General features: G+C 34.1%; 1 protein-coding gene, 1 long non-coding RNA gene and 1 pseudogene across 2 annotated transcripts; 2 read left to right on the top strand and 1 right to left on the bottom strand.

Annotated features, from left to right (window-relative positions):
* Nucleotides 1-2557: 2557 nt before the first annotated feature.
* LOC132029655 (vacuolar-processing enzyme-like) lies at nucleotides 2558-9531 on the top strand. The gene is made up of 9 exons (XM_059418962.1): nucleotides 2558-2826; nucleotides 5729-5893; nucleotides 5963-6119; nucleotides 6936-7021; nucleotides 7114-7313; nucleotides 7815-7863; nucleotides 8138-8344; nucleotides 8720-8926; nucleotides 9069-9531. Exons 1-9 carry the CDS (start codon nucleotides 2623-2625, stop codon nucleotides 9249-9251), a joined length of 1458 nt encoding a protein of 485 aa, XP_059274945.1. The 5' UTR covers nucleotides 2558-2622; the 3' UTR covers nucleotides 9252-9531.
* Nucleotides 9532-10744: 1213 nt separating this feature from the next.
* LOC132029657 (uncharacterized) lies at nucleotides 10745-11388 on the top strand. Its single transcript, XR_009407888.1, has 2 exons — nucleotides 10745-10853; nucleotides 11049-11388. It is a non-coding gene; the product is annotated as an uncharacterized LOC132029657 (long non-coding RNA).
* Nucleotides 10837-24651, bottom strand: part of LOC132029656 (vacuolar-processing enzyme-like) — a 57728-nt pseudogene continuing 43913 nt past the window's right edge.

Here is a 24651-nt window from a genome sequence, read left to right as displayed (position 1 = left end):
TGCTCTTTATTTATTTATTTATTTTTTGATGACATGGGAATCTGCGCATTGCCGCTGTACGGGGATGGATAATGATAAATTTCCTCTGCATAGTCCTCGCAAACCACATAGAGAGGTGGCTCGCGTTAGGCAAGCGTGTGATGATTTCCTAATTTTAAGGCAAATCTCCTACTATCATAGGTAGGAGGTTTCAAACCTGAGACCTCTATTATGAAAGCTTCATGCTCAATCAACTGAGCTACCCTTGCGGGTCGCTCTTTATTTTGTTTCTCTCGAGGAAGGAGGTAAGATTAGATGAGGATTGCACAAAATATAAATGTATATTAGTAAATTTTCTTGCATAATAATATCTCTTTTATATAATTATCAAAGCTCATACAATTGATACAATAATGAAAACTATGAAAATGATGTATATGTCTCTTTGCCGAACTTTCCTAGATAATCTCAGCTCCTACGAATTGGGTGACCACAGTTAACCGCAAAATAAATAAATAAAGGAAACCGATTCTTAGGTGTAAAAAAAAAAAAAAAAAAAAAAAAAAGGGGAACCAATTCTTATAACTTCTTAGAGGAACGGTATAAACATTTTTCAGAAAAATGTTTTCCAATTTTTCCTATTCGTTTGGTCAAAAATTTTGAAAAACATTTTCTTTAGGAAAATAAGTTCATCAAAAATGGGGAAAATGATTTTCCTAATAAAAGTAGAGAAAACAAGTTTATAATTGCATTCCACCAACCCACCCCCAACCACTCCCACCCCACCCCCACCCCATCCTCACCCTATCCACCCCCAACCCCCTCGCAAAAAAAATTAATTTTGTTTTGAAAAAAAAGTTTTGAATTTTTTTTTTTTGTTTTTTGCACCACCTCACCCCACCCACCCCCACGCCACCCACGATCCCAACCCCCCACCCACCCTGCTCCGCCCACCCCACCCCCTCCCATAAAAAATTAATTTTGTTTTGAAAAAAAATGATTTTTTTTTTGTTTTTTACACCACCCCACCCCACCCCCACCTCCCCGCCAAATTAATTTTGTTTTGAAAAAAAAGTTTTGAATTTTTTTTTTTTTTTTTTTGGTATTTTGCACCACCCCGGCCCACTCACCACCGCGCCCACCTATGCCACCCCACCCCTCCCAAAAACAAAATTAATTTTATTTTGAAAAAAAAAGTTTTGGATTTTTTTTTTTTTTTTAGTTTTTTGCACCACCCTGCCCCACGCCCCGCCCCACCCACCTTGCCCCCACCCTTGCGCCACCCCCACCCCTCCCAAAAAAATTAATTTTGTTTTGAAAAAAAAGTTTTGAATTTTTTTTTTGGTTTTTTGCACCACGCCACGCCACCCCACACCTGACCCCCCCCCCCCCCCCCCAAAAAAAAAAAAATTTTTTTGTTTTGAAAAAAAAGTTTTGAATTTATTTTTTTTTGGGTTTTTTACCCCACCCCCACTCCCCTTTCCAGACACCCCACCACCCCCTCCAAAAAAATTTAAGGGTGGGGAGTGGGTGGTTGTGGGGGTTGGTGTGGTATGGGTCCACACCGGGGGGAGGGGAGATGGTTTAGAAAATCCAGAAAAAAATTAAATACTTCAAAAAAAAAATTGCGGGGTGGGCGTGGGGGTGGGGATGGGGTGGAGTTGTGGGGCTTGGGTGGGTATTTTCCTGAAAATATTTTCTATCAACCAAACGAATATGAGAAAATAAATAAGAAATTCACTTATTTTCCGCTATCCAAACGAACATGAGAAAATAAGTAGAAATTTACTTATTTTGCAAGAACACATTTTCTAGGAAAACATTTTTCTTGGAATACTAGTTTGTTTGATCAAGCTTCAGGAAAATTTAAAGTATATAAAAAATATTTATTATTATAGAATTCAGGTATTTGGCCACGGTTTCAATAATAATAAAAAAAAGTGCTCTAAGTTATAGAAGTAGTAGAAATTGTTCTCTAAAAGCTGAAAAATCTACTCTTTTTTTTTTTTTTCAGAATCACTTAAAGAATCTTGGCTAAGTATAAATTTCTAATTTAATATTAGAAGCATTTTTTTAATTTAAACGATCAAACACAAATTACTACTCTTCAAAAGTATTTTCTTAATTAAAAAACACTTTTCAAAATAAGTAAAATCTGAAAACTTAATAAAACAGGCTATAAGGTCAAATTTTCAGTTACTTATTGCACCTTTTTCTGATGGAGCTTCATATAAAACTTAGATTATACTCCAATATTAATTTTACCATAAAACAAGATTAGATAAACCGAACAATATCCCATAAACCGTCCACATTCTAATAGTAAAAACACTTACTAAGGAAATTACTTTTACTACTGAAAGAAGAAATAGCAAATGAGAGGCATTATCAGCAGCCACGTCAGAAGCTTCACAAAGAAAACAGAGGAAATAACATAGGTCCACTTAAAGACGGCTAGTAGGACCCACCAATTAGACCCATTCATCCAATCAAAAAGCAAACTTCCATCTCAGCCGTACACGTCACGTTAAATGAATATTCTTCAAGCCTATAAATGTACATATCCATGACGAAACCTTTAGTACGCCTCCTTTATTTCTATTTTTATTTAATTTTAAATTAATTGTATCACCGGAGCCGATAATGATTCGTTACATCGCCGGTATATTGTTCCTTATTGGACTCTCATTAAACGTCGTCGTTACAGAGAGTCGTAATGTTCTGAAACTTCCGACAGAAGTTTCTAGATTCTTTGATGCCGATGAGAGTAAGGATGATGACGCCCTTGGTACCAGATGGGCTGTATTGCTTGCCGGATCAAACGGTTATTGGAATTACCGTCATCAGGTATATTATTCACGCTATTTGTCCTACATGCTATAATTTTATTTGATTGTTTTTTCTTGTAAGTATTTCCACTTTGATCCTGTTGTTTTCATTTTCTGTCCTTCATCTCTTGAGAATAATTACGTTAATTCTTTTTTAAAAAAATTATTTTGTCTGTGAGTGCTAGTGGCATGAGGATGATATAAGTTCATATATGTTAATATTATGTTTATAGGCGAAGCCATGATTTGAAATTTATGGGTTCGAGATTCTAATGATTTAATGTTATTGAGTTCTAAATTAATAACTTGTACAACACTAATTAGTGCGAGTCCAGAGCTCACATACTCCAATTTTGGTTAGCAAGTTCATCTAGCATGCTTTTTTGAGCTATAAAACAGACTACAAAGATAAATTGAGGTCCACACAACCTTTATTTGATTTAGATTTGTCAAATAGAAATCAAGATAAGTTTGTAAGTAAAATACTTGTTAATTGAGACTTCTCTGGTGAAACTTTGTCGTACTTTTTGATAAATAAAGGTGAAAGGTGTGTCGTGTCCTCTTTGTCAACTGAAAATTAATTGGACATGGTAGGAGGTCACTATTGATGACACCCACAACAACGAAACTTCTTACTAAATCTTTATATCTCATCAATGGACTTTCCTATCGTGTAACATTTTCTTTATTCGGCCTAATTATGACTCAGAGAGGTAAGATAACGACATGTTAGTGCGGATGTTAGTTATGGGCCCAACCAAGACAATAGAATATTGGGTCTTTGACATATATATACATCTTCAATTATAAATATTTAAGATTACGATAAGCTTTATATTTACAAAACATAACATTACAAATCCTATACAAAACATGCTTTATATTTAAAAAAAAAAAATTTAATTATTTTTTATTTTTTAAAAATCATTTTTTTAAAAAATATTTTTTATTTTTTTTAAAAAAATATATATTTTTTAATTTATTTTTATTTTTTTAAAAAATTAATATTTTTTTTTGCTCAAAAACTTATGTATGAAAGTTGTATGAAAATGTGAGCCAAGACTTAAAAAGTTTGCTCAAAATTTAGTGTATGAAAAAAATGTATGAAATGTGTACTTCGAAATTTTAAAAATTCGCTCAAAATTGTGTGTATGAAAACAATAGTATCTTGCTCATGTCTTAAAATTTCGCTCACATTTTCATGTATAAAGTTCATGTTAGATTTCTGTAAAATTAATACAACTACAACAACATTGTAACAATTTTCATACAATATTCAAGGCTTCTCAAAATTTTGTATATGAAAATTATATTAAAAATTTTGCTCACACATACACATTTCATACAACTTTCATACATAGAAATATGAGGTAATTTTTTAAGCCATTGAGCAAAAAATAAATAAATTAATATTTAAAAAATATATATAAAAATTATTTTTTTAAAAAATAAAAATATTTTTTAAAAAAAAAATATTTTTTTATAAAAAATATATATATTTTCTGGAAAAAAATAAAAAAAAACGAAAATATATGAAAATCCGTCATGTTTTGTAATATATCGTTATGTTTTTAAGGAAAAGTTACGTTTCGTAAATATTTATCCTTAAATGTATATATTATATTTTCCTTATATTTGTTTCAATTTAATATACTCCATTAAGTAGGACCAGTTTCGTGAGCTGCTGGTGTTAGTTGATATATTTATTCTTCGGTTTAATAAAGAGCAGGATCGGCTAGAGGGTAAGGCGTCTAAGGCCATTGCTTGAGTCCCCAAATTTTGGGGGCTCCATTTTCTAATTATAGTATGTGTATATGTTTTTTTTTTTTTTTTTTTTTTTTATTAAAAAGTATAGTGTAGAAATCATGAAATATTTACTCCATCCATTCCAAAATATTGGTATCGTTCACTTCTCGAGAGTCAATTTGATTAATATTCGAAGCTAAATTAGATTTGAAAAATTCATATATTAAGAGTTAGATATTAAAAAACTATATGAAAAGTACTGTAAGTTGCAATTTTTCTCATATCAATATGATGAAAAAATACATCTTAAAATGTTGATCAAAATTTATACGATTTGACTCTTTAGAAACGAAATATGACAAGTACGTTGGGATGGAACGAGTACAAAAAAGATTTTTTTTTGAAATTATGATTAATATTAGTGTTGAAAAAAAAAAACTTATTTAGTCTTTACATTACCTCTGAATATAGATCTTTTTGGGTCACCTACATTTGTCATTGGAGTAAATGACACAAAATAAATTAAGGCCTTGTATTGTAGTTTGGCTTTAGGCCACCAAATTTGTTGAGCCGGATTAAGGGGTCCTTTTCTTGTTTTCTTTAGCTAGGCCTTTTACTTTTATGACCTTGCTAATGTATATGCTGCTTCTATGAATTTGGAAGGTTCTTAAGATAACCCACATATCTAAAAGTTATTACTATTTGGGTAATAATTTTTGCAAAATAAGTAAGTAACATTTTCCTTCAGTAAACAATCAATTCACCGTGGCTCAATTGCAAAGTATGCTGGGATTGGCTTTATGAAACTCTTATATCCATTTTCCTTTATTTCTTTTTATTTCATTCCAATGCTAATTATAATTTGTCTTCAAACTTGTCTCAAAGACAAATTAGGAATTCTTTTAAAACTAGATGTCTGCAGGAATATACAATAGCTAACCGTACTAAATTATTACTGCAAATACTGGACCTAATGTTAACGTATCAAGAACTACTAAGTGTTAATTCTAACTAGTTGGTACCATACATATGGACCATTCCTTTTCGTTGTTTTGATAAATTAAATTTGAGATCCTCTAGGCAAAAAAGAAGAGAAAAAAAAATGAACTTTCTTGTGATTATGAGAATCCACATGGTTTCGAATAAACTAATATGCCCTGCCAATCTTGATTCAGGCTGATATATGTCACGCATATCAACTGTTGAAGAAGGGTGGTCTCAAAGACGAGAACATTGTTGTGTTCATGTACGATGACATTGCTAACGATGAAGAGAACCCAAGGCCAGGAGTTATCATTAATAGCCCTCATGGTGAGGATGTTTACAAAGGAGTCCCTAAGGTAGGTGTAGTTCCTCATCATATTTTATCTACCTAGCGATACCTGTTTCTGATATTGTCCCTGAGGCAGGATTACACTGGGGATCATGTTACTGTTAACAACTTTTTTGCTGCTCTCCTTGGGAACAAAACTGCTCTTACTGGAGGCAGTGGAAAGGTGGTGGATAGTGGTCCAAATGATCATATCTTCATCTTCTATAGTGATCACGGCGGTCCTGGAGTGCTTGGTGAGTAGCTTATTTGTACTTCTTAAGAATACTGATTGTTTCATGAAAATCATTGATCCATTTCTGTTCATGTTTCCTCTACAGCCCATAATGAGAAATGTTGTTTTTATAGTGTTAGACAAATGATGTCTACTGGTTCTTGTTACTTTAGACAGATATGATGTAAATTGGTTATGCTCGGTTGAATCTGCAACAGCTCATTGAAATTCTGTTTCCACAGTAAATATTTGGAGAACTCCTTTTGGTTGAAAACGTAGGGCAGTCGACTTTACTAATTGTGTCAGTAGGGCGATTAGCAGTTTCTTGATTTTATTATAGACATATTGTTATTCTAGGGTTCACAATTACTATCTACAAGCATATATACCTTTGCCGAGTGAACCTATTCTTTTAACTGTTAAGCAATATTCCCATGATTGAGCTCCCTTCCTAATTAACAATAACATCTTTTGATTTTGAAGATGATATAAGGCTATAAGCTACTGTACTCATTAAGAAATCACTAGCCGAAATTTAATTCACAGTCTCTCATTTTTGTTGTTTTATTATGTGTCTTATGAACCATCTTCTCTTTTGACCATGCAAACTTTGAGCAATTACTGTTGTATGTGGAGTTTTATCATTAGTGGGTCATGGGTAGTTGGTATTCTTGGAGATGGATGTAGATAATTGTGACATGACATATTTTGTCGGATCAACGTGTCGAAGGCTTGCTGTGCATCTATTGTTTTTGCATTTGCTTGGTGTTTTTATTACATGAATAGTGTATTATAGTTCCTTCACTTCATAAACTAATTACACTGTCATGTACTCTAGGGATGCCTACCGATCCTTACCTCTATGCGAATGATCTGATTGATGTTTTGAAGAAGAAGCATTCTTCCGGAACATATAAAAGCTTGGTGAGTTTTTATATTTCCTGCAGACTCCTGCTGCTGTAGGTTCTTTGAGTCATTTTTCATTCTCTGAATTTTTTCTTGTCTTCTATCTGCAGGTATTTTACCTTGAAGCTTGTGAGTCTGGAAGTATATTTGAGGGTCTTCTTCCTGAAGGTTTAAACATCTATGCCACAACAGCATCAAATGCTGAGGAGAGCAGCTGGGGAACCTATTGCCCAGGAGAGTATCCTAGTCCTCCTATCGAATACGACACCTGCCTTGGTGACTTGTACAGTATTTCCTGGATGGAGGACAGGTACATGCGGCTTTTCTATAATTACATAAATATGGCGTGAAACAACTATAAGAAATTTGAGTTAAAGATGTGATTTTTGACTATGATATTTGCCAAATGTGTTAGCTTCTTGCTTGGCTATGTTTTGAAATCCTGAGTTCGTCAGTCCTATAAAAATCATTGCCATAGAAATAATAGACATTCTCAAATTCAATGTTGGAAGTTTTACCACTTCTGCATCAGCAGACAATTATGTTTGCAAAACTTTAGTTTGTTAAGGCCTATAAATATCATTGTCATGAAGACATTCTTGAATTCTACGACAGACATTTAAAGATCCCAATTTACTGGTCGATAATTGGTGACTTGCCAATGCGAGCTGGGGCTTGTTATATGAGGATTTCTTTACATTTTTAAATCCTTTACGTTCAACTTTTTTCATTATGAAATTATGAATATGCTACTTAGCTTTTATTAGTTAGCATAATTTTTTGCTGACTCTGTTTCGTTTTACCTGAGCAGTGAAAAACACAACCTGCGGACTGAAAGTTTGAAGCAGCAATATCACCTGGTAAGAGTTTAATGACATGGAGAATAGGGGTAATAAAATAGAGTGCATGTTTCAGCAGAAAAGATAAAAATAATAGTAAAAATGAAGAACATAGAGAGTGAAGCTCAGTTGTGAAATTGAGAAAAAGGAAAAAGTGTGGGGGTGGATGTCATTTATACTTTGATGATTTGGTTCTTGCTGCGAATAACCATGGATATTATTCCTTGAATGCAATTCTCTTTTATGATGCCGTTAAAGAATTGTGTGCAGTCATCTCTAATGCCTGGTTTTGCAGGTCAAAGAGAGAACTGCCAGTGGAAATCCTACATATGGTTCACATGTCATGCAATATGGCGATGTACATCTCAGCAAGGATGCTCTATTCTTATATATGGGTACCAATCCTGCAAATGATAATTATACTTTTATGGATGACAATTCCTTACGAGGATCAAAGGCTGTCAACCAGCGTGATGCAGATCTTGTGCATTTCTGGTACAAGGTATGCTCCAAGTTTATATGTATTTTATGATACAAGTTAGTATCCAGTTAGTATCCCAAAGCTGAAAGAAGTAATTTACACCTGTAAACGGCAGGAAGTAAAGCTTTTGACTTTTGAATCGCATCAGATTTTGACTTTTAACAAAATGCCTTTGCACCATTAGGTGCCTACAACAACAACAACAACAACAAGCCCAGTATAATCCCACCATTAGGTGCCTGAATAATTTAATTGTTAACCATATTTGAGGATGCCTAGCTACTACAGAAGCCCCTACATAATGTCTTGTTCAAAGAACTACTGAAATTTTGTATTTGATATTCTTCGTCATGTAATCTTTTTCTGACTTCTTATTCTGTTTGTCAAAAATGGCAGTTCCAAAAGGCTCCTGAAGGCTCTGTTCGAAAAGTTGAGGCTCAGAAACAACTAAATGAAGCAATTTCACACAGAGTGCACTTGGACAACAGCATAGCCCTTGTCGGTAAGCTTCTGTTTGGAATTAAAAAAGGTCCAGAGGTGCTGAGTAGTCTTCGCCCTGCTGGTCAGCCTCTTGTTGACGACTGGGACTGCCTTAAATCCTTTGTAAGTACACAAAACACAACCCATTTTCATCAATATCTTTAGAATTAGCTGGTGCGAAGGAAACAATTTTGTTCTAGTAGAATGCTTGTATGGATATATTTTTATTCATCAGCAACGTGACTATATGATCCTGTGTGTACAGGTAAGAACATTTGAAACACATTGTGGGTCGTTATCTCAGTATGGAATGAAACATATGCGCTCCATTGGTAACATATGCAATGCTGGAATTAAGATGGAGCAGATGATGGAGGCATCAGCACAAGCTTGTCCCAGCATTCCATCCAATATTTGGAGTTCCCTCCACAGGGGTTTTAGTGCATGAATTGCATGTAATGTGCAACATGCACGCCTAGATGCTAGTAAAATTATACGCAATTATCAGTAAGATTGATATAGTGATTGTAAAATGGTTCTTTAGCGTAATTGCTTCCTTGTAAAATACAGATTAGAAGCACGCTTCTTATTTGTAACTATTGTTATAGTTCGTCATCATTGTAGATAACTCTTACTATGCAAAAGCTCTACCTGGACAAAGTTTGTTTGGAAGGGAATGTAAGCTTGATTTTTATTGAATTAAAAAAAGGTCTTTTCATGACAGACAACTTTCTGGACGACAGACCAAAGTGATAGTTTTATCTATATGTATCTTATGTTGTTCCATGGTAATAATACAACAACAACAACAACAACAACCCAGTGAAATTCCACAACGTGGGGTCTGGGGAGGGTAGAGTGTACGCAGACCTTACTCCTACTAAGGTAGGACGGCTGTTTCCGAAAGACCCTCGGCTCAATAAAAAGCATAAAAAGAGGTCAGATAAGGCTAATGGAACGCTGGGACAAGCTTGTGCTGATGCCTCCACCATCTGCTCCATCTTAATTCCAGCACTGCATATGTTAGCAATGGAGCGCATATGTTTCATTCCATACTGAGATAACGACCCACAATGTGTTTCAAATGTTCCAAGGTATTAATAATTCTCTCAATTTTAGCAAGTCGATCTCATGAAAGGCTTAACATCAGTCAGCTTATAATTGAGAAAAACAAGTCAGAAGAAAATTGTTTACTTGTCACATCTTCTTTCATCTATATTTTTGTCCAATTCTCCCCATAGGTCTTTTGCATATAGAAGCCTTGGAGTGGTGAGAACGTAAATCAGATTCAAGGTTGCCAGAAGTGCATTCTTTTTTCTATTACTGCATGAAAGCCCCTCGAAATCCTTTATAAATTAACAAAATCAATAGTCATCTCTCTCGAAGATGCCATTGTTGCAGGAATAGGTCTTAAGATGGTTAGAACAAAGAGAGGCATATAATACAAATGTTTTTTTAAGGTAAGAGAAGTGGCTTCACACCAAGTTACAGACTCTCTTAAGCCTTAATTATCCCCTATAAATAATCTTGTCTGCAAGATGAGTTCTGTGAATATGCATTTCCGATACATGATGCCCAGTAATCTTACTGTGCTATGTACTGACAAAATCGTAATGTTTTAAGAGTGATAGAAGGAAATATATTTTTGCAGCAGAATCTTCTCTTTTCTGGTTATGTCTTTTTTCTTTTTTGCTTTCACAACTTGCCTTTTATAAGCTAATTAACCATGTCTATCCAACTTTAGTTAAACGTTTTTCTTTTTTGCTTTCTCGGAGCACTTCTTAAAATAGATAAACCCTTACTCAAGTTTTTTGCTTGCTCTTACACTACAGCCATAAATTTGCAAAATTTACCCTCTTTACTTACATTCTTCAAAATTGTTCAAATAAGAAGGCTTGAATATGTACGAGAACTCTGAGAAGTTTTTTGCTGCCAGGTTAATGATTTGGCGGGACATGTAGTAGCTGTTGAATGTACATCATTTTCCACGAAAAAATCAGATAAAATTGGACTTGGATGGAGCTGAACAAGACTTTGAGCGAATAAAAAGGTCAAAAGGCATTTTTATTGAGAAAGTAAAGCTTTAGTACATGGAAACTGGGCAAAGATCTGCTAATTCTAAGCAGCGTTATTCTGAGTGTAGCTAAAAGTGAAATTTTGCAGTCTTGACATAAACTGGCTAAGCATACGATATATATATTCTTTGCCACGAGTACCCTCTACTAACTTGAACATGCTTGCGCAGATGTAGCAGCCATTTGCTCACTCATAATCCCAGCATTGCAGATGTTGGCGATACCACGTACGTGTTTCCTCCCATATGGGGTTAATCTTCCACAGTGTGCCTCAAATATCTTGACCTATTCTCAGAAAAAGAGTAGTCATATTCTCATCAAAAGAAAAAAAAACCACGAAAATTGAACTCAAGTGCCACAAAGAATCTTTGCTTTTATCGCCAAGTTAAATACTTACATAGGATTTAAGGCAATCCCAGTTGTCAACAAGTGGTTGTCCAGCAGGTCGAACACTATGTAGTGCCTCATTACCTTTTTCAACACCAAAAAGAAGCTCCCCTAGACGTTTTACTTTGTTGTCCACTTGACTTCTCTGTGATATAACTTCATTAAGTTTCACGTGAGTTTCGTATTTCTCATGAGAGCCTTCAGGAGCATTTTGGTGCTACAAACATTCAGAAAAAACAAACAAATCATGTGGTGCAGTAAGAAGAATTCTACATCAATTGTGCTACAAAAAGAGGTGGAACCGTACTTTGGTGAACAAATAGAAAAGTTCAGTACTGCGCTGATCCACATTCTTTGATAATCTCGAGAATGACATGCCATCCACAGAGGCATGACTGTGGTTTGTGGAAGCTTCACCCATATACGTGGAAAGACTATCAAAGCTCACCACTATATCACCATATTCCGTGACATGGGAGCCATAGTCACCATCTGTTATGTTGGCTGCAGTTCTGTTTGCAACCTGAGCGACACAATGAAATCATAAATCTTCCACTAAAACATGGAATAAAAGAAAGCATAGATGTAGCATATAGGATCTGAAGCATTAACAATTGATCTTCTATTTTTGGAACAAATTGTTTAAAGCATATGATATATTTGTTGACAACAGTACAAACTCTTACTCGGCTATGCTGCCCTTGCACAGAGTCAGCATCTCGATCTTCTACATCGCTGTTCACGAATGCAAACAGTTACTACAAGTTTGACATAGTACTATGTCATCTTCCAAGTATATATAAAATTCATCTAAGAAAATACAAGAATCTTCAATTGGCATACTCCTTCCTAATTATTTGACAAGCTTATAATTTAGGTATTGACAGATCATGACAGACTCACCTTTCTTAATCTTTTTGGCAGTTAATGAAGCAAAATATATCGGCTTGTTAACAAAGTAGATCATATGGAAAGAAATATAATATCAATAAATGCATCTACTCACTTTTACCCTTGGACTACCAGAAAAGAAGTCATAGAAATTGTTTATACCTATCCTCCATCCAGGCAACACTGTACAAGTCTCCCAAGCACACACCTTCAAACTCGCGAGGGGGACACTCAACCAAGCAGGGATCATCAGGAGTACCCTCACCACAGTACGTCGCCCAACTATCTTCATCAGGTTTCGATGCAGTCATGACATAGATATCAAGACCCTCAGGGAGAAGACCGTCAAACATGCTTCCAGACTCGCAAGCTTCTAGGTAAAACACCTGAAGATGGAAAACATCATCCAACTTAAAATGCAGACTTCAAATTTCACAGATCAAACTTGCGCAACGGAAAATTAAGCCTGAGAAACTAAAACAAGCGAGTTAATTACCAGTCTGTCATACATCCCCGAAGAATGCTTCTTTTTCAACACGTCAACGAGATCGTTTGCATAAACAAGTTCTCCACTTGGCATTGCTGATAACAATAAATGCATGAAAACAATTATGCCTATCCTAACCAGTTTCAGATCACAAATATTATAGATCAAGCTTCTATTTTGTAATGAGTATTAGCTTAATTTTCCAATTGCCTAACCATGGGATTCCACGACAAGTTCCTAATGGTAGTTGATTATGCACATTCACAACTACAGTGACAGAATATCTGATTACTGCTATATACTGTCACCAATTTTCAGCATTCACTATTTCAATTGACATTTGGAAATCAAGAACCCCTTCATCGTTAAAATGTGATATTATCACAATTTCAAAATGTCAAAAAAGAATACTGAGCAAAGTTAATGCAAAACACAGAGGGCGAAATGTGAGGAGACTACTTACAGACAATGCCAGGGCCACCATGATCGGTATAGTAGATAAATATATGGTCATTTGGACCACTGTTCACAACTTTCCCACTTCCCCCAACTATACCGCTTTTGTTCCCAAGGATAACATTGTAAAAATTGTCAGCATTAACATCTTCACCAACATAATCCTGCCTTAACAAAAAATAACCCCCCATAAGCACTGCACATACTATAATCTTGAAAAAATATTTTCAAGGGGTTGAACACAGCAAGAAGAAAATCAAACCTTGGGAACACCTTTGTAAACATCATGGCCATGTGGGTTATTGATGATGACACCACGTCTAGGATTTTCTCTGTTGTTGGCAATATCATCGTACATGAATACAATGATGTTCTCGTCTTTAAGACCGCCATCCTTCAGTAATTGGTAAGCGTGGCATACATCAGCCTGAAATCATTCATTGACCAACTAAATAAGTTCTTAAGATATTGCATTCAGATTTATTGGTCAAAATAAAAGAGCAGCGGCAGTTGTTTGTTGTACCTAAGCCTGTTAACCGGTCCGGTTAAAACTGGTAACCGGAACCGGTGGACCAGTTTACCGGTCGCGGGTCTACCGGGTATCTCTACCGGGCCGGTTTTCAAAATATGGGACTGATTAACCGATTAACCGGAACCGGCGGGTTAAAACCGGTTAACCGGTCAAATTTTTTTTTTTTTTTTTTAATAATGCTGCCAGTGGACTGGACCGTTGGGCAACGGTCCATTTTGCAAAATTGGCCGTTGCCAACGGCTCCAAACGGCCATTTTGGCCTCCTAACTCCCCCAAACTTTTTTTTGTTGTACACTTTAACCCATCCCCACCCCTATATAAAGCGCTCTCCATTTTCAATTTTAATCCACACCAATTCACTCTTCTCTTTCTCTCAATTTCTCTCAATTATAACTACTTTGCAATAATTAGCCACTTTAAATTTCTCTCAATTAAATATTATAAAGTTTTATTCTAGTTTCAATTATTAATTTTGCAATTATAAAAAAAAATTATTGGTGGAGTTGGTGATTTTGCAACAATCCGAAGTAGCTCCAAAGCTTTGGTTGATTTGCAATTCTAGCCGCCTTCACTTTGGTGGAAATTAGTCCGGCAATTTGGTACCTTCGTTCCAACTCTATCTTTATTTTTCGCAATTTAATTCTAACAATTTATTTTCTTGTGATTTATTTGAGTGTGATTTAAATTAATTCTATTTAATAATGTCGAAGAGATTGAGACGTGGTGACGGTAGTAGTGGTATTGTTAGGGGTGGGTTCAATGAGGAAACATTTGTGAACGAAACACCTAATTTAGGTATTGATATTGGTGGAAATAATCCACTTTTAGATCATGAGGTAATGCAACACTATACCTAAGACTTTTAATGAAATTGATGATGATGAAACACAAGCCCCGAAAATTCCATAGGAGATACAGGTCCTGCACAATCACATACACAAGACAAACCGCCAAGAACTCGTAGGCCAACCGCTAGAATTTGAAAATTTATGACTAAAGATAAGGAAAGACAAGTAGCTACATGTACTTTATGCAAAAAAGAATTTGTTTTCATGCAACAAAGTAGTAAGGATGGAGGAACGGATTCACTAACGGGTCATATACAAGCTAAACATAGGGATGTTTGGGGGAGAGAAAATGGGTTCAAATGTGGGGGGTATTCAACAAACAATAGAACCATGAATCGGTAGAAATTTTAGCTATGACAAGAAAAAAGATCGTATAGAAATAGCTAAAATGGTTGCTTTTGATGCTTTACCATTTTCCTTTCCTTCGGGTTTGGGGTTTGTTACTTATATTCAACGTTGTTATAATCCGTTGTTTGAGGGTATTCCTAGAAGTACTTGTAGAGCGGATATTATAGATTTATATAAAAAAATATAGATTTTATTTGTGTCATGTATTTAATTCTTTAAATTGTAGTGTTTCTCTTACAGCTAATTTGGGTCTTAGTCTTAACAAGTTAATTTTTTTTGCTATTACATGTCATTGGGTGATGCAAAAAAGAATTATAGGTTTTTTATATGATGAAGGGAAAGGTCGTCATGACGGAAATTTTTTAGCGGATTCAAGTCAACTATTATGAAGTTTTTTAACATTTATAGAAAAAAACTTTGTATTGCTTTAGATAATGCTTCTAATAATACAAAGGCGGTTGGTCTTTTAAAAAGGGAATTAAACCCTCCGCTAAAAAATATTTTTCATGTGGGATGTAGTTGTCACATTTTAAACTTGATTGTTAGAGATGGTCTTGACTATTTTGAAGATTCTATTCAAAAAGTTAGAAATGCGGTTGCTTTTATTTTTTGTAATGCTAATAGGCAAAAAATGAGAGATTTTAAGAATTCTTGTGTGCAAAATGGCCTTAGACCTAGGAAAATTCAAGTAGAAGTTGACACTAGGTGGAACTACACTTACATTATGTTACAACAAGCATATGATTATATGATTTTCATACTACAAGTTCACAATCATTTTAATACGGATAGTGATGATTGGATAAATATTAACGATTAGGAAGATGTTAAGGAATGTATTGAACTTTTACAAAATTTTTATAATGCAACTCTTGCTTTTTCTAGACAATTCTATCCCACGGTAACCGGAATTTTAGCCTACTTAACGGAAATGCTAGAGTTTTATATGAGTATAAAGATAAATCCGGTTATCAAGCGGTTATTTTTTCTATGACAACAAAATTTAACAAGTATTTTTTTGCCATCCCAACTTTATTTATATTGGGTTCTCTTTTAAATCCTTATTTTAAAATGTCTTATACTAGAGCATTGGTTGGTCAAATTTATAACTATTTAGAAATTGACGAGGGAGTTGAATCATCTTTACATGACGCCGAGCTTGCGATTGATGCCGAGTTTAGAAAAGTTTTTAGTCATTATTCTACTTTAGAAGAAAGTGCTGCACCCGCTGCTCCACGCCCTATTACTTCTCAAAGTAGCAAAAAGGGCTTGTCGGGTTTGTCGAGTTTAAAAGTTTTACATTCACATCCAACTCCTTCTCATAATGCAAACTTTGATGAATATCACCTTTATTTGATGCAGGCAAATGTGGATATCAACCAACTAGATGATTTGGACGTCTTTGCATGGTGGAAGAAATACAAGGCGAGTCATCCGGTACTTTCAAGAATGGCTCGAGATATTCTTACGGTTCAAATATCAACCGTGGCTTCGGAAAGTGCATTTAGCCAAGGAAGACAACAAATTGGAGACCATAGACACTCATTATTCAGATTTAGCTTGCAAGTGCTAGTTTGCATTCGCAATTGGATTAGATCGGAGCCACGCAACCAAAACTTAAAAGCGGTGGAAGGCGAAGAGGAAGAGATTGAAGATTTGATAGCAAGTGGAATAGACCAAATGGAAGACTTTGAAGATATCTCAATGATTGAATATAATATTGCGGATATTAGCCAAATGACACTTTTTGATTTTATTCTTGTACTACTTTTTTGCAACTCATGTATTATTTGCAAATTAAAAAAAACTACAAATTGCAAATAAATGTTATCTATGAATGAATAAAATATATGGCTCATTGGGCTTTCTTCTATTTACTTGTGTTCATATTTTTACTTATATTAAGTTAGGATTATACCTAAAATATACTAAGAATATACTTGTAATATACATCTACTTAAATTAAAAAATAGAAAGTTATATACTTGAAAAATAACTTAAGTTATAATACATATAACCTAAACACACACACACACACACACACATAAGTAGCTAAGCATATAAGTTACGTTTTTTCTAAGTTTATAAATTTATATTTTATAACTTAAGTATATTTATATTAGTCCCTCCGTTTCAATTTATGTGAACCTATTTCCTTATTAGCACGTACCAAAAAGAATGACATCTTTCTATATTTGGAAACAATTTACCTTTATGTAATGATTTATAACCACACAAAGTATATGTGACTCATTTAATACCACAAGTTTAAAAGTCTTCTCTACTTTCTTAAACTCCGTGCAAAGTCAAATGGGTTCACATAAATTGAAACAGAGGGAGTATAAGTATATTCTTAGTATATTTTAGGTATATCTAGTATAAATATACTTAGTATTTTTAGTTATAAATAGAAAGTTATATTCTTAGTATATTTTAGTTATAAATAGAAAGTTATAAACTTAGAAAAAATTTAATTTATAAATAACTTAAGTTATAATACATATAACTTAAACATATAAGTTAAGTTTTTTTCTAAGTTTATAAATTTTTATTTTATAACTTAAGTATATTTATATTATAAGTATATTCTTAGTATATTTTAGGTATATCTAGTATAAATATACTTAAGTTATAAATAGAAAGTAATAACTTAAGCGAATAACTTAATATATATATACATATATGTTGTTAGTTGGTAAATTTATAAACTTTAGTTATAAACTTATATAACATATATAAATATACCTACAATATACTAAGAAATACTATAATATACATATACTATACAAAAAAAAGGTTTTTTTTTTTTTTTTTTACGTTTAAACCGGCCGGTTCCGGTTTCCAACTTTGGAACCAGTTAATCGGTAACCAGTGGCCGGTTCCGGTTTTCTAACCGGTTGCCGGTTCAGGCCGGTTGAAACCGGTTAACGAGCTTAGTTGTACCTTCTCCAACTTCATTAATTATGTGCCTATTTAGCACAAAATGCTAACATAATACTCCTTCCTTCCCATATAGTTGTCATGTTCCATTCTCGACATTTAAAGCTACATTATAATTTTGGATCAACTCAATAATTTACAATTAAAATTTAGATATTTAAAAAAATATATATGAAAAGTATTATAAATTGTAATTTTTCTCATGTTAATTCGATAAAAAAGTTATAGTTTAAAATGGTAGTCAAATTTTACGTCATTTGACTTTGGGAAAGTGTGAAACATGTCAACTAATATGTGGCGGAGGGAGTAGGATATAAACTTCACTCGTGTTTATGTGGGAAACGATAACAACTGAAAAACAGCCATGTGATTTTTGACTTTTCATTGAACAAATTGTTCAACTTGCAAAATTGAACCACGGTATTTGCTAATACCAAAAGAGTCTAACTTATATATTACTAGTGTAAGGAATTTTGACAAGGTAAGCTGTCTTATTTTAAGTTTATAGATTCCACATTTTACGAGGGGTAACTTGTAGATATTTCTTGGATAATGTGATCAGATTTTTTTTACACCTTCCGTACGTATAAGCTGAACTCATACCAAAATACTATTATTTAGGGACAAACGAGGACTGGCGCGAAATTCTTGTCCCTTTTCTGTGAGAGGTTTTCTATCCATTGTTCCTGTTGTTTTATGTTTTTAGTTAAGGCTGATTTAAAAAAGTCTTTATTGAAATTTATATTATCAAAGTTTATCTCCTCTATTTTCTATTACTAAAAATACTTTCTTAAGTTTGTCTCATCTGTGACAACGTTCTATAAAGACACATATGCAATGACGTGGTTTCGACTTACTACACAAAAAAGGCAAGAATACTAAAATTGTTTGAAATTAGGATATTAGAAATTAATAAGATGCACACAACCAATTTAGTAGTGCATTGGAGAATCAATAATCAAAAGACAACCTCATCAAGTAACAATGAGATCCTATTTGCACCTATGTGCAAAGTGCGATCAGTGTTTTAAAAGACGGAGGCCTGAGACGGAGCGTTTTACTTAGCACGGGGCGAGGCGTAAGCCTTGAGGCACGGGATGTATGCATCATGAATTTTTAATTTTTTAATTTATTGTGTAGTAAAATAGTATAATAACACAAAAATTGTAAAAAAATAGTATAATAAAACCAAAATTATTTTAAAAAATACATTAATAGTTTTCAAAAATTAAAAACATGATTAAAGAAACTCATAGTAAGCAAAACTTCTACTATAATTACAAGTATAAATAATGCAACGATATAATAGTTATTACGAGAAACAAATCAACTCTAACATCTTAACCTTCAACCAATAAAAGAATCATAATTTCATAAAATATATTACTATCATACTATGCAATTTACCTCTCTAAAGAAAATATTTTATAATTATAATTAAAATAACACTCCTTCATGAATAAAAATAAAATTAATCCATAGTAATTAATAGCAGGTATAATTAATAATTATACATGGAAGGAAGATAGCTGATAGTGTGATCCGGGCTCATGAGTTGGTTAAATCATACACTAGGAAGCATATTTCTCCTAGGTGTATGATTAAAGTGGATATCTGGAAGGCTTATGATTCATTAGATTGGACATATTTGAAGCGAGTTATGGAGGAATTATGCTTCCCTGGAAGATTTGTTCAGTGGATATTTGGTTGTGTTACTACAGTCAATTACCCCATAGTAATTAATGGTGAACCAACTCCTTTTTCTGCTGCTAAAGGATTGAGGCTAGGTTACCTATTTGCTATTGCAATGGAGTATCTATGTAGAAGTCTCAATGAACTAAAGGAGGATAGGGATTTCAAATACCACCCGGATGTACAAAGCTAGGTATCACACACCTATGCTTTGCAAATGATCTATTACTTTTTGTGAAAGGGGAGTATACTGCAGTCAAAAAGTTACATGAAAAGTTTAATAGATTCTGGTCTTCAAGCTAATTTAGCTAAGAGTTATATTTACATGGGAGGGGTTGAACCTGCTGAAAGCCTCAGTATCACTCAATTCTTGGGTTGCTCTTCAGGTACTTTGCCTTTCAAGTACTTAGGAGTGCCATTAACTTCCAAGAAGCTTACTGTATCTCAGTGGAACCTTTGATTGAAAAAGTGGTTGCAAAGATTTCCTCTTGGACAACAAAAAAACTGTCTTATGAAAGAGACTTATGTTGGTTAAAACAGTTATATTTGATGTTCAGTCCTACTAGGCTCAACTTTTCATTCTTCCAGCCAAGGTGATGAAAGCAATTGATGCCCACAGTTGAAGCTTTATTTGGTCAGGGGTAAATACTATTACCAAGAGAGCTTTAGTCTCTTGGGATAAGGTTTGTTTGCCTAAATCAGCTAGTGGTATGACCTTGACCTATCTGAAAAACTGGAATAAAGCAGTAGTAACTAAAACATGTTGGGACCTGACTAGAAAACAGGACAAACTGTGGATCAAGTGGATACATACCTATTATATAAAAGGGAGATCTCTTGACCATATTCTAATTCCTCAAACAGACAAGTTGGATGGTCAGGAAAATTATAGGTGCAAGGAGTGGACTGGTACATATGCAGACAGACAGAGCACATACTAGAAGTTTTATTAAACATATTTGCCTTGGTATGCTTGTTACTCTGCCTAGAGTTACTTGGAGGAATTTGTTGTTTCACAATACAGCTAGACCAAATGCCCACCTTCTTACTTTGGCTACAAGTCCAAGATAGACTATCCACAAGTGACAGGCTCATTAAGTAGGGTATCCAGGTGGAGCCAAAGTGTGTTAACTGCCTTTTAGAGAATGAAACAAGAGATCATCTGTTTTTTGATTGCAAATTTGTTAAGGAACTGTGGGCTCGTTTACTTCTGTGGCTGCAGTTCCAATGGCCTGCAACTGCCAACTGGATGCAGCAATATGAGACTATACTTCAGTTATGCAGAGGGAAAACTAAACAGGTTCTCATCTTCAAGATGGTGTATGCTGAGTTCATCTGGGCAATATGGAGGAAAGAAACTCTCGCATTTTTTAGAAGAAGGCCACTCACTGGGAGCTTATAGCAAAGGAGATAGCATGTGTTTGCAATGTTCGAGCATCACCACTATGAAGATTTGACTACACAACTGTCAATTTCTGAGACTAGTTTCATTTTCTTGCGGATATGGTGTCTTAGACTAGAATTGTTTCTTATTGTCTTTGTAGTAGCAGTTCTAGTTTACTTTAGAGTTCATTGGGAGTTCCTCATTAGCTTAACAAATTGTGTTAATCTATTTTTATTTTTATTTTTTATAAATACTACTTTGGTAATTTATGGAAAGTTGGACAGTTACCAAAAAAATAATAATATTACTTTCAAATTGCGAAATAATAAAATATGATAATTTTGAGGTTTAGGATAAAAACATGAAAACCAATAACAAGTGAATATCTAAAATTCAGCTACGTATTTTCTAAAAATGTTAAGTGATATTCACCCTTACGGTGATCTTAATTACTAAATATGCGATACTATGGCTTGTTATTTGAGTTTAACTATAATTCTTTTCATTTCTATAGATGAAAAAATTATTAAGCATAAATCATTTATTAAAGTATTATGAGAGTCAACAGTGTTAACTAAGAAATTTGACACATATTGTGTAATATGCGATACTAGGTGCAAGTCTCACAGAACTATAGCCCCACACGTGAGCCCCGAGGCGTTTTGTTATTTGAGTGTGATTATCACTTAACATAAAATATAATATATTCTTTTATATAAATTAGAGAGGGGAAAGAGATGAAAAAAATTAAATACTAAGCATCAATCATTTATTAAAGTATTATGAGAGTCAAAAATACCCTCCATCCACCTTTCGCCCCAAAATAACCTTACCATAACTAAGAAATTCATTGACACATATTGTAATTAAACTAATCCTAGCGGTAACCCCAAGTGCCCCCGCTTCCCCCCTCCCCACCCCCTCCCACCCCGTGAATTTTTTTTTTTTTTGAAAAAAAAAAAGTTGACTTGTTTTGCACCCCACCCGTTACCCCCCCCCCCCCCCGACGCAAAAAAATTAATATTTTTGAAAAAAAAAAGTTTTGACGTTTTTTTTGGGTTCTTTGCCGGGAGGAGGAGGCGTAAGGTGGTGGTTCGGGGGTTGGGGGGAGGGGGGAGGGTGCGGGGTGAAAAAAAAAGTCAACTTTTTTTTTTTCCGGGAGGGAACTATAAAAACCCCCGTAAAAACCAAAAATATTAATTTTTTTTTACGTCGGGGGGGTAGGGGGGTAGGGGTGCGGGGGAGGTGTAGGGTGCGGGTGGGGTGCGAAAAAAAAATTGTAGTCTACACTTGTGCCTTTTAGATTTTTGGTTGAAAATATACCATGTTTTTTGGGTGAGATATATATTTTTTTTGGTAACTCAATTACATTATACATTTTAATTTATCAAGACATTTTACAAAAGATTGTCCTTTTTACTAGGAAGTTGAGAAGCGTAACAATATTTTTTTTGCACCCCACTGCACCCACACCTCCCCCCCCCCCCCCCCCCCCGACGCAGAAAAAAAATTAATATTTTTGAAAAAACAAAGTTTTGATGTTTTTTTGGGGTTTTTTAAAACCCCACACTGAAAAAAAAAGTGACTTTTTTTTGATTATCAAAACTTTTTTTTTCTTAACATAAAATATAATATATTCTTTCTATATAAATAATAGAGAGGGGAAAGAAAAATACGAGTATGATAAGAATTAAATACTAAATTTGTACGATACAAAATAGTATCCCCATCTGGATTATTTTAAGTAATTATACTTATATAAGAAATGTTCTATACGTAGTTTTATAATCAAACTATCATCAAGACTATTAACGTTTACCAGGAAATGAAGTAACTTATACAGTATTATCAAAAATTATTGGGCAATGTACAAAGAATTATTTAGGATGATAACCTGATGCCTATAGTTACCCCAGCCATTGGAGCCAGCAACTAGGACGGCCCATATGGCTCCTTCTGATTCTCTGGTTAAGAATTGAGAGATACTACGACCTTCAATATTAACCCCTATTGAAACCAAAACAAGGAATAAGACACCACCATTATACCAAGATATCATTGTATTCTGTTTGAGGTTAGCAAAGAAAGATCTCAAATAGGATGGGAATATTGAATTGTATGAAAGTTTATGAGACATTTATAGGAGTTAAACTCCTCCGTGCCAACAACGTTAGAGAAGTACAAAGGGATTGATGCGACGTAGAATTCAAAGGTCTAAAAGGAAAAACAACCATAGGAACTCACGAAAATATATATGTCAAGAACTTGACAATTGCAATACACTTATTTTCATTGTTTTACAAGAAATTTCTTGTCACTTGTGATAACTTTGTCATGTCATGTCATCGTTATTGTACGTTTTTTGTCCATTGGAGTAGGCTGATACAAATAATGGAAATCAGATACAGTGGAGATGGATTAAATAATGTTATTAACTTATTAGTTTAAATGTTACAAAATCACAAATATTCCACTATAAATTCCCCGCAGGGAAAATACATAAATGACCTTCTAAATTTATTCGAAAAAGTCATTTACATTAGCTTTATGAAATACCTATCCACCCCTTCTTCTTGTTTGAAGGGGAAATATTATCCCCCTAAGTGATATGTGGCAGAGAAAGTGTAATAACTTTCTTTGAATGTCACGACGGAAGGCCAAGAGCCGTGCAGGCACCTAAAGAACGTCTACCTAATAAACGTATCAAAATTGATAACTCTACGATTTGGATTTTAACAAATCATTATTTTTCGCTTAAGTAGTTCAATATCTACATCTAGAATTAGACTTGAGAACTAGTTCTATTCGTTTATTTAAATAGATCCCCTTTTCCAGAGTTGAATTTGAATCCACTCCAGTATATTATTGTTCTATATAAAATCATCTAGAGCAATATGTATCATTGATTTCATTCCATTCCATTAAACACATCTTCTCACATAAAGCTTCAAGATAGCCATTAATGACTTTGCACAATTTTCCCAATAACTTTGCTTATACTTGCTGTCAATACTCTCTATACGTTGGAAATATCATAATTTAACAAGTTAGCACGGAAAATTACCTTTAGAAGGGATTCTTTAAACCCTAGTCCCTTGAGGTTCTTGATTGGTTCCTTTTGTTTCGACCAAAATCCATGATCTTTTTGTTAGATTCCTTGTTAAGGTGTGTTAAAAATCTATTTTGATCATAAAAACTCACCTTGTTGTGTGATTATGTCCTAGCAAGGCTGAATTCCCTTTCTACAACTCTTAAACTTGTGACATGAACGTGTGGGGGTTTTTTCACTCACCCTGATCACAACCGTTTATATGCTTTTTTGAGCGATCGTTATGATCACCGTGGCAAGCTGTCCATCATGCCAGTTCTAGTTGTTTAGTTAATTTTAGGTGATTCAAAATTCCTAGTGTGAATAGGTGCCTTCTTAGTGTGAATAGGTGCCTTCTATTCTCAAGGGTTGCAACTTTTCATTGAAAGTTTGTGTTGGGTTTTTTTCTACATCTTATATATAGTAGGTTTTTTGTAGATTTTCAGTACTTAGAAAATATTCCAGCATTACAAATATTCTAGCAATACAAAATTCCCGCAACATAAAATTTTACATTCTTCCTCTTCTTTTTCTACACAAAGCAGTTGAGAGATTAAGAGTTCTTCGAAACTTTTATTTGAGTGCACACTAAAAGTTCCAGAGTGGTTCGTTGTATCTTGGGAGTAGGACGTCATTCGGCTATTGCACTCGGGTAGCGGCGGATTTCTACTCTGAAGAGAGCGCCAACCATAGCGTGCTCGAAACTTTTTTTATCTTTTT

The sequence above is a fragment of the Lycium ferocissimum genome, chromosome 9 (genome assembly GCF_029784015.1).
Source record: "Lycium ferocissimum isolate CSIRO_LF1 chromosome 9, AGI_CSIRO_Lferr_CH_V1, whole genome shotgun sequence".
In the NCBI taxonomy this organism is placed as follows: domain Eukaryota; kingdom Viridiplantae; phylum Streptophyta; class Magnoliopsida; order Solanales; family Solanaceae; genus Lycium; species Lycium ferocissimum.
Note: the sequence above shows the minus strand (reverse complement) of the source record. Positions and strands in the feature narration are given on the sequence as shown.

Bases quoted from the DNA above. Each gene is read 5' to 3' on its own strand.
- LOC132029655 (XM_059418962.1), top strand. From the start codon at position 2,623: ATGATTCGTTACATCGCCGGTATATTGTTCCTTATTGGACTCTCATTA. The intron at 2,827-5,728 runs GTATATTATTCA...ATCTTGATTCAG, and splicing joins ATTGGAATTACCGTCATCAG to GCTGATATATGTCACGCATA. The intron at 8,345-8,719 runs GTATGCTCCAAG...CAAAAATGGCAG, and splicing joins TTGTGCATTTCTGGTACAAG to TTCCAAAAGGCTCCTGAAGG.